The 17,368-nt window shown below is 39.9% G+C and overlaps 1 protein-coding gene across 1 annotated transcript in view; it reads left to right on the top strand.

Moving 5' to 3' along the window:
* myt1b (myelin transcription factor 1b) overlaps positions 1-17,368 on the top strand; it is an 83,353-nt gene that overhangs the window by 47,386 nt on the left and 18,599 nt on the right. Inside the window, exons 7-12 of the mRNA XM_063016192.1 lie at positions 186-320; positions 2,864-2,954; positions 3,042-3,158; positions 11,031-11,245; positions 11,334-11,524; positions 15,536-15,787. Coding sequence (XP_062872262.1) covers positions 186-320; positions 2,864-2,954; positions 3,042-3,158; positions 11,031-11,245; positions 11,334-11,524; positions 15,536-15,787 — 1,001 coding nt within the window. The remainder of the gene's footprint in view (positions 1-185; positions 321-2,863; positions 2,955-3,041; positions 3,159-11,030; positions 11,246-11,333; positions 11,525-15,535; positions 15,788-17,368) is intronic.

Genomic DNA, 17,368 nt, shown 5'->3' with positions numbered 1-17,368 from the left:
CCGACCCGCAAACGAATGCTCATCCAACGCGTGTAATGGCCATCATTATTACTATAAAGTAGACCTGTGGACTATTCCAGATAAGGTTTACACACAAGCCTGGATCACTAAATATCTGCAGGAATACAATGCTGCGTATATGATATGGATACTTGTTTTCCTTAGCTTGTCCTTCCATTTTGCAGAAAGTTCCAGACCAGAAAAGAGAGAGATCAAGTGTCCCACCCCAGGCTGTGATGGCACAGGTCATGTGACTGGACTGTACCCTCATCACCGCAGTTTGTCTGGCTGCCCCCACAAAGACAGGATTCCTCCAGAAAGTGAGTCAACTACAACAAAAAATATGTACTATAACTTTTATGAGTTCTATACACAGTAGCAGTTAAAGAAACGATAATTTAAGGCATTACTTTAAACATTTTGTAACACAGTTTAGGTAACACAACTGAACAACACAAACATTGACTAATTATAAATATACTAATTTATGATCATTCTTTTTAATGTTTTATTAGAACTTTAATAATTTGCACCACAACCTAGATATCTAGATAGATAGATGGATGGATATGGATGGATGGATGAATGGATAGATGGATATCTAGATGGATGGATGGATGGATGGATGGATAGATGATGGATGGATGGATGAATGGATAGATGATGAATGGATGGATGAATGGATGGATGGATAGATGATGAATGGATGGATGAATGGATGGATAGAGGATGGATGGATAGATGATGGATGGATGAATGGATGGATGGATGAATGGATGGATGGATGGATGGATGGATAGATGATGGATGGATGGATGGATGGATGGATAGATGATGGATGGATGGATGAATGGATGGATAGAGGATGGATGGATAGATGATGGATGGATGAATGGATGGATGAATGGATGGATGGATGGATGGATGGATGGATAGATGATGGATGGATGGATGGATAGATGATGAATGGATGGATGAATGGATGGATAGAGGATGGATGGATAGATGATGGATGGATGAATGGATGGATAGATGATGGATGGATGAATGGATGGATGGATGAATGGATGGATGGATGGATGGATAGATGATGGATAGATAGATAGATAGATAGATGATGGATGGATAGACAGATAGATAGATAGATAGATAGATAGATGGATAGATGGATAGATGGATAGATGGATAGATGGATGGATAGATGGATAGATAGATAGATAGATAGATGATGGATGGATAGACAGATAGATAGATAGATAGATAGATGGATAGATGGATAGATGGATAGATGGATAGATGGATAGATGGATGGATAGATGGATAGATAGATAGATAGATAGATAGATAGATAGATAGATAGATAGATGGATGGATAGATGGATAGATGGATAGATGGATAGATGGATAGATAGATAGATAGATAGATAGATAGATAGATAGATAGATGGATGGATAGATGGATAGATAGATGGATGGATAGATGGATAGATGGATAGATGGATAGATAGATAGATAGATAGATAGATAGATAGATAGATAGATAGATAGATAGATAGATAGATAGATGATGGATGGATGGATGGATGGATTAAATTAAAGGACATTATTGAGTTTCCAATTGTTTACTCATGTTGTAACCCAAGTTACTAAGGTCTGTAATATTATGGAAAGGTTCAATAACTGACATGGCAGTATTTAAATATACTGCTACTTGAATAAAACTATTTCATTATTTTGTTTATTTGCTGCATCATTTAAAATCTGGCTTATAGATAAAACACTTTGCTCGACTTAGGCTTACAAATGAAGATGATCAATCTCATTAAACTTTGTGAACCTTATCCCAATGATCATTTGTTTTAATTCTCTAAAAAGTCCCATTGAGGTCAAGGTAATATTGTATGTGTTGGACACTTGTAACTTGTAAGCTATTGCTTACGCTTTAATACAAAATGTACAGGAACTGCTTTAGCTTTGGTAATTGTGATCTATGGCCTAGCAGGCTTACAGTAAATGTCATGGAACTGTGATTAATGTGCACATTTATCATGGAAACACTGTGGTCACTGGACTAAATGCTGGCAAATACTGTCCGAAGTGGCTACATTAGAATCTATCTTTGTGATTTTAAAATATTCCCAGAAGGACTGTAAAACATCTACTTCAAGTTTGAACGTAGTGTACATCAAGGTGTGATGGAAATAAACCTAAATAAATTTGAAGGGAACTAGCTAGCGCTATGCAGTAGATGGTAAACGGATCATGCAGTCCATTCCAAAAAGCCATTATGTTTCTCATTATTAATCTCATTTATATAAGTAATAGCAATGCGTTCAACACAGAGAAAGAAGAATAATGTGAAGTAAAGAAGAAAAGTTTTTAGTTGACCTCTGAAGGAGGAGAGGAACAGTTATGAAACGATTGTGATGGATGGATGGATGGATGGATTTTTTTTTAGAGTTTCAAAGTTTGGGGGCTGAGGAACTACCTAAGTTTAGGAAAACCATTGGTTAGAAAACCATTTAAACAATTAAAATCCACCTTAAATACACGGCCTGGCCAGAAAAAGGTTGCAGATGGTTATATTTCACAAGTGGTGGACACACTGATGTTAATGCCAGTCCTTTGTTCTTGTCACATTGTGCATGAGGAACTGCTCTTATTTTGAATATTAAACAAAGCCATGAGCTCTACTGTTAAACTTCCCCATCTCTAATCACACCATACTGTGTGCACTAGTAAAACATATGAATTGTTTATTGTTAGTATAGTCCCAATAAACTAAGAAACTCAAAGAAATATTTTTTTTTAGCATTATTTTGTTGTTGAGACCATTAAAGGGTTAAATGATGTTTATCTGCAGTCCTAGCCATGCATGAAAACGTCCTGAAGTGTCCTACACCTGGCTGCACAGGACAGGGTCACGTCAACAGTAACCGCAACACACACCGCAGGTACTGCACCCCATCAGTCATTCACATGGACATTTATTTTGATCAATGTTTTTTTTTTTTTTTCACCGACTCTCTGTGTGCTCTCAGTTTATCAGGATGTCCAATCGCTGCTGCTGAGAAGCTTTCCAAGAGCCAAGACAAGCAGCAGCTCTTACAGCCAATTACCGAGCCTAAAGGCAGCCCAAACCAGGAGAGACTACACAGGTGAGATTACAGCTCTAACTTTTGTTTTCTCTTTCATATTAATTTCTATGGAAAGGCGTGTAGTGCCAAACAGTATGCTCCCTGATAATGTTATGCATTTGGCCTCTTGACTCTTTCTTTTTCCTGTCGTAAAACTGAACGATGGGTTTCACAGCTGTACACTTTTTATTATAACCTACTCTATTAAGTCCTACTCTCACTTTCGAAACACAGCCATCTGTAGCATAAAGCAAGCTATGCATATCTGTCAGCATGACTCCTCATGCTTTTTCCTGTCTAGGCACATGTATTTATAACTACTGCTCCTACCACTAGACACCCATGAGTACAACAAGCTTTTATTGCTGAAGTGCTGGCACCATAGGATCTAGTTATAATTGCTGCTTTGTGGTGGTCATGTGGTGGTCCTGACCATTAAAGAACAGGGTGAAAGCAGAGTAAAAAAGTATGTAGAGAAACAGATGGACTACAGTCAGTGATTGTAGAACTACAAAGTGCTTCTATATGGTAAGTGGAGCTGATAAAATGGACAATGTGTGTAGAAACAAGGAGGTGGTTTTAATGTAATGGCTGATCAGTGTAAATTATTACTACTATTATCCAACAATATTTTTCTTTAAAAATATTAGCCTTGCATAGGGTGCCTTTTCCCCTACTGGTCTGATTAGTCTCGCAGCGTAAGTATTCAGATCAAGTATTAGATATTTTTAACCTTAAACAAGCTTTTTCAAGATTTTGTAATGTAATGTTTCACTGTGCACAAATAAAGGTAATAAATTAAGTATTCAGGATTAGCTTGCTCCTTCATTAGAAGGTTCTTTTCTTAAAAGACGGATGTCCTTGAAGGGCACAGAGAAACATTTTTGAGTGTACTTTTAATGCTAATCCACAGCCAGGTTTTTGGATGCATAATTGCAGCAATTTAAATAGGCTTTGTGATTTCAAATAATTACAGCACAGAAAACAATTGCCTGGGAAATCAAGCAAAACCTCATGCAGAGTTTAAATTTAGTAAATCGGACAAAGCAATTCACCAGTTGGTCAGTGACCAGTTGTGCAACTGCTTTGATGAGGCGACGTCTTTAAAGTGATCATGACAAACTGTAGCAGATAATATTAGCACTAACTGTTGCATACCATTTATTTAATAAAAACACTATTTGCATTAAATAATAGTCTACATTACATGGTTTAGAAGTTTAGTGGTTGTGTTTTTAATCATTTAACTTAGCATGCTTATACTGTAGACTAAGCTGGGCAGGCAGAGCAGATGGCTAAAAAACATTCAATATACACCGATCAGCCATAACATTAAAACCACCTCCTTGTTTCTACACGCACTGTCCATTTTATCAGCTCCACTTACCATATGGAAGCACTTTGTAGTTCTACAATTATTGACTGTAGTCCATCTGTTTCTCTGCATACTTCTTTAACCTGCTTTCACCCTGTTCTTCAATGGTCAGGACCCCCACAAGACCACCACAGAGCAGACATTATTTAGGAGGTGGATCATTCTCAGCACTGCAGTAACCCTGACATGGTGGTGGTGTGTTAGTCTGTGTTGTGTTGGTATAAGTGGAGTTTTTAAATACCGTGTCTACTCACTGTCCACTCTATTAGACACTCCTACCTAGTAGACACTCCACCTTGTAGATGTAAAGTCAGAGACGATCGCTCATCTATTGCTGCAGTTTGAGTCGGTCATCTTCTAGACCTTCATCAGTGGTCACAGGACGCTGCCCACGGGGCGCTGTTGGCTGGATATTTTTGGTTGGTGGACTTTTTTCAGTCCAGCAGTGACAGTGAGGTGTTTAAAAACTCCAGCGGCGCTGCTGTGTCTGATCCACTCATACCAGCACAACACACACTAACACACCACCATCATGTCAGTGTCACTGCAGTGCTGAGAATGATCCACCACCTAAATAATACCTGCTCTGTGGTGGTCCTGGGAGAGTCCTGACCATTGAAGAACAGCATGAAAGGGGGCTAACAAAGCATGCAGAGAAACAGATGGACTACAGTCAGTAACTGTAGAACTAAAATGGAAAGTGGGTGTAGAAACAAGGAGGTGGTTTTAATGTTATGGCTGATCAGTATAAAATGCTATGTAAATGCACAACATGCCTTGATTCCCTAAATTAAATTGCATTTATTTAACTAAATCACTGCTAACTGAATCACAAGGACAGACCATTTCCACCTAAAATCTGCCTGATTAAACTAATAATCATTTATGTGAAGGGGCTAGTTCATCTTTCTAGTATTAATTTATCATTATTAAGAGTCATCATGTAAATACCGACTTCTGGCAACCATATAGACAGGGTTTATATCCCTCCAGAACATCCTGTTTTCTGTGTAGGTCTTTAGTCCTTTTAATGGCTTATTTATTGTTCCTTTAATTGTATCCATTTATCATGCTGCTGACCATCATTGTACCTTTTACCTTAAACTCTTCCAGGCATAATTTGCTTTTTTGCCTGGAATGAATTGGTTTTGCTCAGAATGGTTCCAAAATAAGAGAGCTTCAATTTGATTATCTGAGATCCGAATGAGAGGTTAGGTACGATTTGTTTGTCTTATTTGCTATCTAAGGTACTCTCAAAAGTCTTTGCCAGGACCAAAATTCGAAGGCGTTGATATTTTTCCTGTCCAACTTTTTATATCCGTAAAGAACCGCAGAGAAAACCATAGTCTGAACAATTCTGATCTTTGTTTGAAGAGACACACAAAATACGAGTCAGAGTCAAGTCACGAGTCTTTAGGCTAGAGTCCGAGTCAAGTCACGAGTCTTTAGGCTAGAGTCCGAGTCAAGTCACGAGTCTTTAGGCTAGAGTCCGAGTCAAGTCACGAGTCTTTAGGCTAGAGTCCGAGTCAAGTCACGAGTCTTTAGGCTAGAGTCCGAGTCAAGTCACGAGTCTTTAGGCTAGAGTCCGAGTCAAGTCTTTAGGCTAGAGTCCGAGTCAAGTCACGAGTCTTTAGGCTAGAGTCCGAGTCAAGTCACGAGTCTTTAGGCTAGAGTCCGAGTCAAGTCACGAGTCTTTGGGTTAGAGTCCGAGTCAAGTCACAAGTCTTTAGACTAGAGTCCGAGTCAAGTCATGAGTCAATATAATCTAAACAAAACATATATTGGAAATGTAGCATATAAATAAACAAATAATATGTATGTTCAGATAAAAAACAACAACAGATTAGTGACTGTATTTTGCCGTTTTACTTCGTGCCTTTACTTTTCTAGTTATTGTGCAAATGAATGTAATTTCTGTAACAAGAAGGTACCAGTTAAAAGCTTAAACTGATACGTTTTGTTTTCATTGCAAAACAAAAGCGCTCGATAAATCACGGCACAGTGGCCAAAATCCAAAAATCATAACCACTGCTTACCTTAGCTTATGTTCTTCCAAATGCTATTAAATTTATAACCGTGTGTTCTCCCATTAGGAATATAATCCGTTATTTTGTAAATGTGCTTATAATTAAACACCTCCAAACTTTTCCCGGTTGTGAAGTAAAACACGAACTCGTTAGAAAGCCAATCAAGCGTTTCATTGACACATCATCTGTGTGACGCAAACTGAATAAATGCAAATAAAAGCATTTCTTACTCAAAATTTAAATCAGAAGGTCTGATTGGTTCAGAAAGCGCTCTTTCAACCATTAGCGCCAATTCTGTAGGAGCGTTCCATTCACCCCAGTTGTTCCTGTGAAGTGCACTACGTAGAGTATTTCACCAATTTAAGTGAGATTTCAATCCAAAGGTAACAAAAATGTTCAAATGAAGTGAACTTCAAACTGTGTAGGGAGTAGGGAGCGACGCTTCATCACTACGTCAGAAGCTGACTAACATTTACATACAGTATTACATATACACATACGTATATATATATATATATATCATCACGTGTAAGTAATGTTAACACATGCTGACGCTAGGGACTTGTTGTTTACGAGTCATTTTTTTGCAAGTCATGGGTCGAGTCATTTAAAACGAGTCGAGTCTGAAGTCGCTGTGTGTGCTCATCTCTGCTTTGTGTTGTATTTCCTGCATGCTGGATCTTTTGCTGTTAATTGATCCAAGTAGGCAAAGGTTGTCTACCACTTCAACTGTCTACCACTTTTATTTGATTGCAGACAGGATGAACCTGAGATATTTCATGTTTTGTCTGCTTAACTTCATTTCATTTGTTAATATACCTCCATTCCTGCATTTCAGGCCTGCAACACATTCCAAAAAAAGTTGGGACGGGGGCAATTTAGGGCTAGTAATGAGGTGAGAAAACTAAATAATGATGTGATTCCAAACAGCTGATGTGAACAGGTGATTGTAATCATGGTTTGGTACAAAAGCAGCATCCAGGAAAGGCTGAGTCTTTGATGAGCAAAGATGATCAGAGGATCTCCAGTTTATCAACAAATGTGTGAGAATGATTGACATGTTAAAAAACAATGTACCTCAAAGAAAGATTGGAAGGGATTTGCATATTTCACTTGTGCGCAAGTTTAAGCTGAACGCCCGTGATCTTCGATCCCTCAGATGGCACTGCATCAAGAACCGCCACTCAACAATAGCTGATATAACCACATGGGTGAGGGATTACTTTGGCAAACCTTTGTCAAGCACTACAATACAGAGTTACATGCACAAATGCCACTTGAAGCCTTATGTTAACCACGTCCAGAAGCGATGTCGACTTCTCTGGGCTCGGAGGCATCTAGGATGGACCCATCACACAGTGGAAACGTGTATTGTGGTCCGATGAATCAGCATTCCAGGTCTTTTTTGGAAAAAATGGACACCTTGTGCTCTGGACCAAAGACGAAAAGGACCGTCCAGACCGTTATCAGGAACAAGTCCAAAAGCCAGGGTCTGTCATGGTATGGGGCTGTGTCAGTGCCCTTGGCAAAGGTCATTTACACTTCTGTGATGCAGTACTAATGCAGAAAAGTACATTGATAATTAATACGTTTATTAATAAATGAAATGAAGTTGAGCAGACAAACATGAATTATGTGTCAGAGGTGTATATGAATCCAAACTGATCGCCAAGATTGGTTAAAAACAAGCTGTTGATCAAAAGTACCAAACATATTTACCACAGCGTGATTTGTAGATTCTTTGTCAAAATTATGCACCCTTCTAATAGAGTACAGCCTAGCATATCATGCCAGGTTCACACCACCCCCGAACACTAATTATGCTGCAGATACGCTAATTAATGGACTTAGAGCATGAAAAAATAATTACTTTCCTCCAGGAAGCATGTCTGTTGTTAGACAAAGCAGTGTGGATTCCTGCCTTGATACACACAGTCTTCTCACACGGGTATGATTACAATTCAAATGAGCATTAGCGTGGTGCGAGAGCCCATTAGAAGAAGACATCGAGGTCACCAAAGAGACGCGCATATGCCACTATGCCCTAATGGGAATGCAGCGGCTTACACTAAAAGCTCTCTTAGATAATAACTCTCATACTTTGCATGCCATATTGGTAAACAGAGAGGGCACAAGGCTGAGAAAACTGCACAGTTGCAGAGCGATGTGTGAAATGATCCTTACCCGTCGCCATTATGCACAATCACCTCCTGGCAGGTCGGTATTAGAGCTCTAGGTTTCAGTGCTATTGAGAGCTGTGGGGATGCATTGCACAAACATTTGATTTATCTTACTGGTTAGCGGGACACTTTAATGAGCTTAGTTTCCTTGGTAGTGTACGATATTAATGCCTCTTAAATTGTGTACAACACAAATAAAAGTCAATGCTCAAGACTGTTCAAGAAAACAAGACAGGTTGCCAAATGTAGATGAGCCACCGTTCTTGGGGTGTCTCTTGTTTTTGTAAAAATACAACAAAATGAAGCGTTGAACTGTAGCTTTGGAAGGTGGATCTTGCAAAAATTTGATGATCTGTACAATAAGTGTGACTATTTATTATTATTATTATTACCCAACCAAAAAGATGTGTAGATGTATTTACACCGATCAGCCATAACATTAAAACCACCTCCTTGTTTCTACACTCACTGTCCATTTTATTGGCTTCACTTACCATATAGGAGCACTTTGTAGTTCTACAATTACTGACTGTAGTCCATCTGTTTCTCTGCATGCTTTGTTAGCCCCCTTTCATGCTGTTCTTCAATGGTCAGGACTCTCCCAGGACCACCACAGAGCAGGTATTATTTGGGTGGTGGATCATTCCCAGCAGTGCAGTGACACTGACATGGTGGTGGTGTGTTAGTGTGTGTTGTGCTGGTATGAGTGGATCAGACACAGCAGCGCTGATGGATTAAGAATAGTCCACCAACCAAAAATATATCCAGCCAACAGCGCCCAGTGGGCAGCGTCCTGTGACCACTGATGAAGGTCTAGAAGATGACCAACTCAAACAGCAGCAATAGATGAGCGATCGTCTCTGACTTTACATCTACAAGGTGGACCAACTAGGTAGGAGTGTCTGACAGAGTGGACAGTGAGTGGACACGATATTTAAAAACTCCAGCAGTGCTGCTGTGTCTGATCCACTCATACCAGAACAACACACACTAACACACCACCACCGTGTCGGTGTCACTGCAGTGCTGAGAATGATCCACCACCTAAATAATACCTGCTCTGTGGAGGTCCTGACCATTGAAGAACAGGGTGAAAGCAGAGTAAAAAAGTATGCAGAGGAAAAAAATGGACTACAGTCAGTAATTGTAGTGCTACAAAGTGCTCAAGGAGGTAGTTTTAATGTTATGGGTGATCAGTGTATGCTTGATATTACAAATGTTGTTACATTTCATTAAAAAAATAATAGTTATGATAACAGAGACTTGCTTCTTAAAGCACAACACACATTTTAGGACAAGAGGAATGCGCACAAATACAAGCCCATATTTATTATCATACTTATTAACAGAACATTCTGTTAATAAAACCTATTTTTAACCCTAAAAAATACATTTTACCAGCTTCAGTACAGTCGTGCCCTTTTTCCATCTAACTCCAGAACTATCTGTACTGTACCTGATGTTCTAGTGTCTGTTTCTAATTGCACATGAGTACCTGTGATAGTAGGAGGAGTTTGCTGAAGATGAGGCTGTGACTGCGTTCTCAATAACGGGAGCTGTAAACAATAGTGGGGGCGGCACGGCAGCTTAGTGGGTAGCACTGTCGCCTCACAGCAAGAAGGTCCTGGGGTGGTCCCTATGTCTGTGTGGGTTTCGTCCGGGAGCTCCGGTTTCCTCCCACAGTCCAAAGACATGCAAGTGAGGTGAATTGGAGATACAAAATTGTCCATGACTGTGTGATATTAAACTTGTGAACTGACGAACCTTGTTTAATGAGAAACTACCGTTCCTGCCATGAATGTTACCCAAAAAACATGACACTTTATTTGATTATTGTTATTATTGTTGTTATTGTATTAGGTGGTTTGAGAAACCCTGACCTAGACCAGGCTATCAGGGAGGTGACCCTAATACAGTTTTCTCTCCTACAGTGTGGCCAGTTGAATTTGAAGCGCACCTGACCAGGCAATGAATGGACTCGTCACCTAATGCCCTTGTTTTAATAAAAGGAGTCCCCATAAGGGCACACAGCAGTGTGATGACCACTGGTAATGCATTAGTTGTGGTCTCCCTTTCATTTTTGCTGTTCCCTTAAGGTCCCATCGGTACGATCACCTTTGCTGTATGAATGTGCCCAAACAAATCTACTACTTTATATGGATATTACATATTTATACCCAATAATGCAATAATGCTATTTACTTAAAAACTATTTGGTTACATGGCTTTTACATTGCTAGACATGTTGTAGTTTCTTGTAACTGTTTCTATTGCATCCTTAATCTACTTTTTATTTTCTCTCTCTGTGCAGACCCATATGTTTTGCAAAACAGCTGGATGTACCTCAAAGTGGCATCTATAAGACCAATATGATGCCCAGCACACCTCGGGCTAGTCTGGCTAAAGAGCTGGAGAAGTATCCCAAGGTCTCATTCGATTATGCAAGTTTCGACGTGCAGGTGTTCGGCAAGCACATGCTCGCCCCAAAGTTACCCGCCACTGAATGCTCACCCAAAGCCTTCCAGCGTAAGTAAAAGCAAATGAGAAGACGAGCTAGCAAACATTTAGAAACGGTTAGAAATGCTAATCATTTGTATCCCCCGTTTGTCCACAGCCAAACCTTTATTCCCAAGAATTTCTCCTCCAAGCCCCAACATGCAAAATACATATGGAAAGAGCTCATGTGGACCACAGGATTACTCCCACGATGCCGAAGCAGCACATATGGCCGCTACCGCCATCCTTAACCTGTCCACTCGATGCTGGGAGAGGCCTGAGAACCTGAGCACCAAGCATCAGGACAAGGTACGATTCGTATTTATATTACACACACAATGCTTAATTAATCTAACAATGTACACTTCATATGAAACAATAAATACAAGACAGGATAAAAGAAAATATATACACACACACACATATATATCTGATCAGCCATAACATTAAAACCACCTCCTTGTTTCACTGTCCATTTTATCAGCTCCACTTACCATATAGAAGCACTTTGTAGTTCTACAATTACTGACTGTAGTCCATCTGTTTCTCTACATACTTTCTTAGCCTGCTTTCACCCTGTTCTTCAATGGTCAGGACCCCCACAGGACTACAGAGCAGGTATTATTTAGGTGGTGGATCATTCTCAGCACTGCAGTGACACTGACATGGTGGTGGTGTGTTAGTGTGTGTTGTGCTGGTATGAGTGGATCAGACACAGCAGCGCTGCTGGAGTTTATAAATATCGTGTCCACTCACTGTCCACTCTATTAGACACTCCTACCTAGTTGGTCCACCTTGTAGATGTAAAGTCAGAGACGATCGCTCATCTATTGCTGCTGTTTGAGTTGGTCATCTTCAAGACCTTCATTAGTGGTCACAGGACGCTGCCTACAGACCTAGATGTTTTAGGTTGGTGGACTATTCTCAGTCCAGCAGTGACAGTGAGGTGTTTAAAAACTCCAGCATCGCTGCTGTGTCTGATCCACTCATACCAGCACAACACACACTAACACACCACCACCATGTCAGTGTCACTGCAGTGCTGAGAATGATCCACCACCCAAGTAATACCTGCTCTGTAGTGGTCCTGTGGGGGGTCCTGACTATTGAAAAACAGCATGAAAGGGGGCTAACAAAGCATGCAGAAACACAGATGGACTACAGTCAGTAATTGTGGAACTACTCAAGTGCTCATATATGGTAAGTGGAGCTGATAAAATGGACGGTGAGTGTAGAAACAAGGAGATGATCGGTGTAAATACAAGGGTTCTTCCAAATGTTTCTCTATTTATTAAGAATTTCAAAAACAAATGACATCACTTTTCTACAAAGTTGCCTTCTGCTGCATTTCTCCCATGTTTCTGGTTGAGCATGTAGCCACTAATGCACCGCTGCTTTCACATCACCACCACATGAAAATCTTCCTCCCCTTAAAGCTTCTCCGAGTGGTCCAAAAAGGTGGAAATCAGATGGCGCTAAATCCGGACTATAAGCTCTCTCTCAGACTCTCAGACACGATTAAATACTACTCCTCCCGCCCTCACAGTTTCCAACTAAATATAAAAGTGTAGAAACTTTTTGAAGATCCCTCGTACTAGATGCAATGTAAATAAATTTTTGGACTGGACCTGATTTGAAAATGTGTGACTAGGACGGAGAAAGAAGAAAGAAAGAATTCTTGTGGAGTGACGAGTACAAATTCGAATCCACAACATCACATCAGTGCATTTTAGCCATAAATAACGACAGCGAGTATAAAGAGATGAATTCCTGGCATATCTACTGAATATAAATACACTTCCAGCGCTCGCTTTGCAAGCATAGTAAAAATGCAATATATTTCGGAAATGTATTCTGCCACACACGCCAACCTAACACCGGCATCAGGAACCGAACATAAGCATGTCCTTAAGCGAACGCCTCTCCCTATGGAGTAGCGGTGAAAAGGTGTGTAGGTGTGTTACGCCGTGTGTCTGTGTGGAAAAAGTGAGCGTTCGGTATGAGTTTCATAAATTTCTCATGAGCGGAGTGATTCCCGAGGCTGAATGCTGTTGAGGACTGGTTGCATCACCTCTCCTCTTCTCGCTTTATCTATTCCCTATTTCTCTCGCGTTCATGGTTCTATCCTCCTCCTGAAGTTATTGCATTAAGTTTTTCTGCGATTGCCAAATAACCAGACCTTCTTTTCATTTCCTAAAGTCAAAAGGGGATGAACACCGCTCAATGATTTATGTATAGTGTAACAGGCTAAACCCACTCGCTCGACTCTTCCTCTTTCCTTTATCGTGTTTTCCATTCACGCCCTCTCTGTTCCTCTGAATATATATTGCATAAGCCTCCTTTCTGTTATTGGGATTTTCTTTACTCCTTTCTCCTTGCTGAATAAAACAGAACGACTATTTTATCAATTCTTTTTTCGATAGCTGCCATGTTTTTAGCAAAGGGGGATAAAAGAGGAAGATTAATGGGCTTTGAGGCCCAGTGGCTCGTATCTAATCAGAGCGCCGCTGCTACGGGATCGCCTGTCTCTAACGCTCTTTAACACAGATCCTTCAACTCTCACTACGGTTTACACACATATCCTTGCTTTAGCTAACAGATTGCTTTGTGTAAGAGCCATTACAAACATTATTCCATTCATTCTTTCATTTATTCATTCATTCATTCATCAGTACACACTGGACATTGCATTAAAAAGCTGCAGTGCACGCATTTTGGAAACTTGTGTCCTCGCTAGTGGAATATATTACAAAAAATTTGCAAGGAAAAACGTGTCACTTAATTTTAGCTGTGCAATCATTTCCTGCATGGATTAATCTGATAGTTCTGCTCATGTATGAGCCTAGAAAATATCAAGATAAAACACGCTAGCACACCGGGGCTGACATTTCAAACGTTTGAAACTCAGCTCCGCCATCTGGGCGGCTACATGAAAAACGATTGATACAGGGTGAGGAGCCAGATAGGGACCTCATAACTGATGCAATTACGACCTCTGCTGGCTGGTTGATGGCATCTGCACAGAGTCGAGGAATAATGCTGATCAGGGTGTGGCTCTTTGTACACAAAGCTGATCCACATATGAACTCGCCTCGTGCAGGTGAAAAGATGCAGTCGGCTACTGCACACGTGTCGGAGGGGGCGTGGTGATCGGCACCAGTAGAGAGGAAGCATAATGCAATTGGTTAATTGGAGAGAGTCGGGAGAAAAAGGGGAGAAAATGCATAAACAAAAAAACATATATATATATATATATATAATATAATATAATATAATATATATAATAACATATATATATATATAATACTTGTCATTGCAATATTTTATTGATTACTATATACTATATTATTATTATTATTATTATATACAGTACATTGTTTTTTGCATGGGCGGCGTGGTGGCCCAGTGAATAGCACCGTCAAAGCAAGAAGGTACTGGGTTCGATTCCCAGGTGGAGCGGTCCAGCGGTCCTTTCTGTGTGGAGTTTGCATGTTCTCCCTGAGCTCTGGTGTTTGCCCACAATCCAAAGACATGAAGTCAGGTTAATTGGAAATACTACAATTGTCCTAGGTGTGAATGTGTGTGTTTGGTGACTTATTTGTGCCCATATAAATAGGGCTTGTTTAATTTCACCTATTAAAAAGTACACAAAACAATGGCCCCTAAACTGTCATCCAGAATTGGTTCAGATCTTGTCAATGCAAAAAACAAGTCTGCCATAAAATAGAAATTGCTGGAACATGAGTGACAATGTTTACTGTCAAGTAAGCTTTCCATCAATATTGTTTGTTGAGGATGCTAAGAAAATGTGAAACATTACAGAAGTTTTTTTACAGCACACAATTTGATCCTCAGTTGGGGAGGTCTGGGTTCTTTCTGTATGGAGTTTACATGTTCTCCCCGTGGGTTTCCTCCGTGTGCTCCGATTTCCTCCCACAGTCCAAAGACATGCAAGTGAGGTGAACTGGAGTTACTAAATTGTCCATGACTGTGTTTGATATAACCTTGTGAACTGATGAACCTTGTGTAATGAGTAACTACCGTTCCTGTCATGAATGTAGCCAAAGTGTAAAACATGATGTTAAATCCTAATAAACAAACAGCACACAATTTAATGCACAATAAACCTATAAAAGCTCTAATGAACAAAAAAATTGTGTTCCAAGCATTTAATTGCAGAAATCATTAATTGCAGAAATCACTGTTAAAATGTATTTTTTAATTCTTAATAGATATTTTTTATCTATAGAAGGTTCTTTATAGCTGATGCTGATTATAACCTTTATATTTTTAACCCCCCATCCCCCGTCCGTCTTCTAGAGCATGGAGATCGAGGTGGATGAAAACGGAACTCTGGATCTGAGTATGAAAAAGCACATAAAGAGAAAGGTACACCCACCAAACACAAGCCCGGGCATGCGCTCCCCTGCCCTCTCGTCATCATCCTCCTCCTCCGGGCACCATAGCAACAATGCCATTTCACCCCACTTACAAGCCTACAAGCAGGAGGGCTGGGAGGGTCCACTGGACTACACCAAACCCAATCGGCAGAGGGAGGAGGACCTGGAGGAGGTGAGACTTTTTTTTAATATTCAATTATTATTTATGACAAGAATCAGCCAATTTAATTGTATTTTGGAAACAAAAACAAGTCTGGAATTTGATGCCTGCAACACATTAAAAAACAGTGGGGACACATGCAAATAGGATTGAAAAGTTTATCAAATATTCAAGCTACACCAGTTTGTCACTTCCCACAATAAGCAGGTAAATTGGTAACAGAATTTTCAGGCAAAAATGGGTCATGGGTCACCACTTTGTGCCAAACGTAATAAAAAGAACATTACTCAATGCAAGATTGCAAATTATTTAGGTCCTTTACCATCTACCATACATAATATTTTATAATTTGTTTGCCGTTCGAGCCCTCAGAAGGCACTGCATGAGAAATCATCATCTTATTGCTCTGGAGAACTTCAGAAAACCATTGTCAATTAACATAGTCCACCGCTGCATCAGAAAATGCAACCTGAAGCTCTATAATGCAAAGACAAAGCCATACATAAAATTTTATGCAGAAATGCCACATTCGACGCCCAGGTGGCACAGCGGGATATTCCGCTAGCACACCAGCGCCGAGATTCTGAACAGTTACCTTGAAAAAGTAATCTGATTTCTGATACTAATTACTCCTTTAAAAAGTTACTTAGTTACTTTATTGATTACTTGATTTTAAAAGTAACTAAGTTAGATTACAAGTTACTTTATTAGTAACATGCAGCAGCTGCCGACAACACCCCCCGCCGCCTCAACATAAAAATGACAACCAGTTTTGCCAATAGTATAAGTAAGATAAATAAAATAAATTTTTTTAAAGACAAATAAATAACAAAAAGACGACAAATATCCCAAATTTTGGTGAGTGGGATTTGTAATGAGTCTGTAACTATGGTGATATTACGTCATCACGTCCCCACGTGTAATACGTAGCGGTGTTGTGTGCATACTGCATACTTCTGTACTGAAAGTATGTACTTTTTTTACCGGCCGAGTAGTGCATACTTCCTCCAGTCTAGTACGTACTCTGTAAGTATGCGATTTCGGACGCAGCTCGTGACTTAATTGTCGCATAGGCCAGACGTCACTCCCCGAGACACAAGAACAAAGCAAAAATATATCTTTTTACTAAGGAAAATGACAAAAAATAGTAACGCACAGTAACTTGGATAAGTAACTTTAATCTGATTACTGGATTGGAAATAGTAACGCGTTAGATTACTTGTTACTGAAAAAATGTGGTCAGATTAGAGTAACTGACATCAGTGGTAAGGACCCTGATTAGCAGATAGAGAGGCGCCTGTGCAGAGTGCATAGGTGAAAAAGGGTTCCGCTAAGGGCTGCTCACGGGTCGTCGGAGGCGTGAGCAGCAATATACCCACCTCGACTGTGATCAGGGATCCCCCAAGAGTGGAAGACAAGTTGACTACGCTAAATTGGGAGAAAATACATAATAAAAATAGTAACAAAAAGAAATGCCACACTCTGTGGGCCCAAACTCATCTCAGATTAATGAAGAGAGAGTGGGCATGTGTTCTGTGGTCAGATAAGAAATCCAGGCATCAGCTTATTATATTAAAAAAAATCTCTGTACCA

Source organism: Trichomycterus rosablanca, chromosome 19, assembly GCF_030014385.1.
Source record: "Trichomycterus rosablanca isolate fTriRos1 chromosome 19, fTriRos1.hap1, whole genome shotgun sequence".
Classification (NCBI taxonomy): domain Eukaryota; kingdom Metazoa; phylum Chordata; class Actinopteri; order Siluriformes; family Trichomycteridae; genus Trichomycterus; species Trichomycterus rosablanca.
Note: the sequence above shows the minus strand (reverse complement) of the source record. Positions and strands in the feature narration are given on the sequence as shown.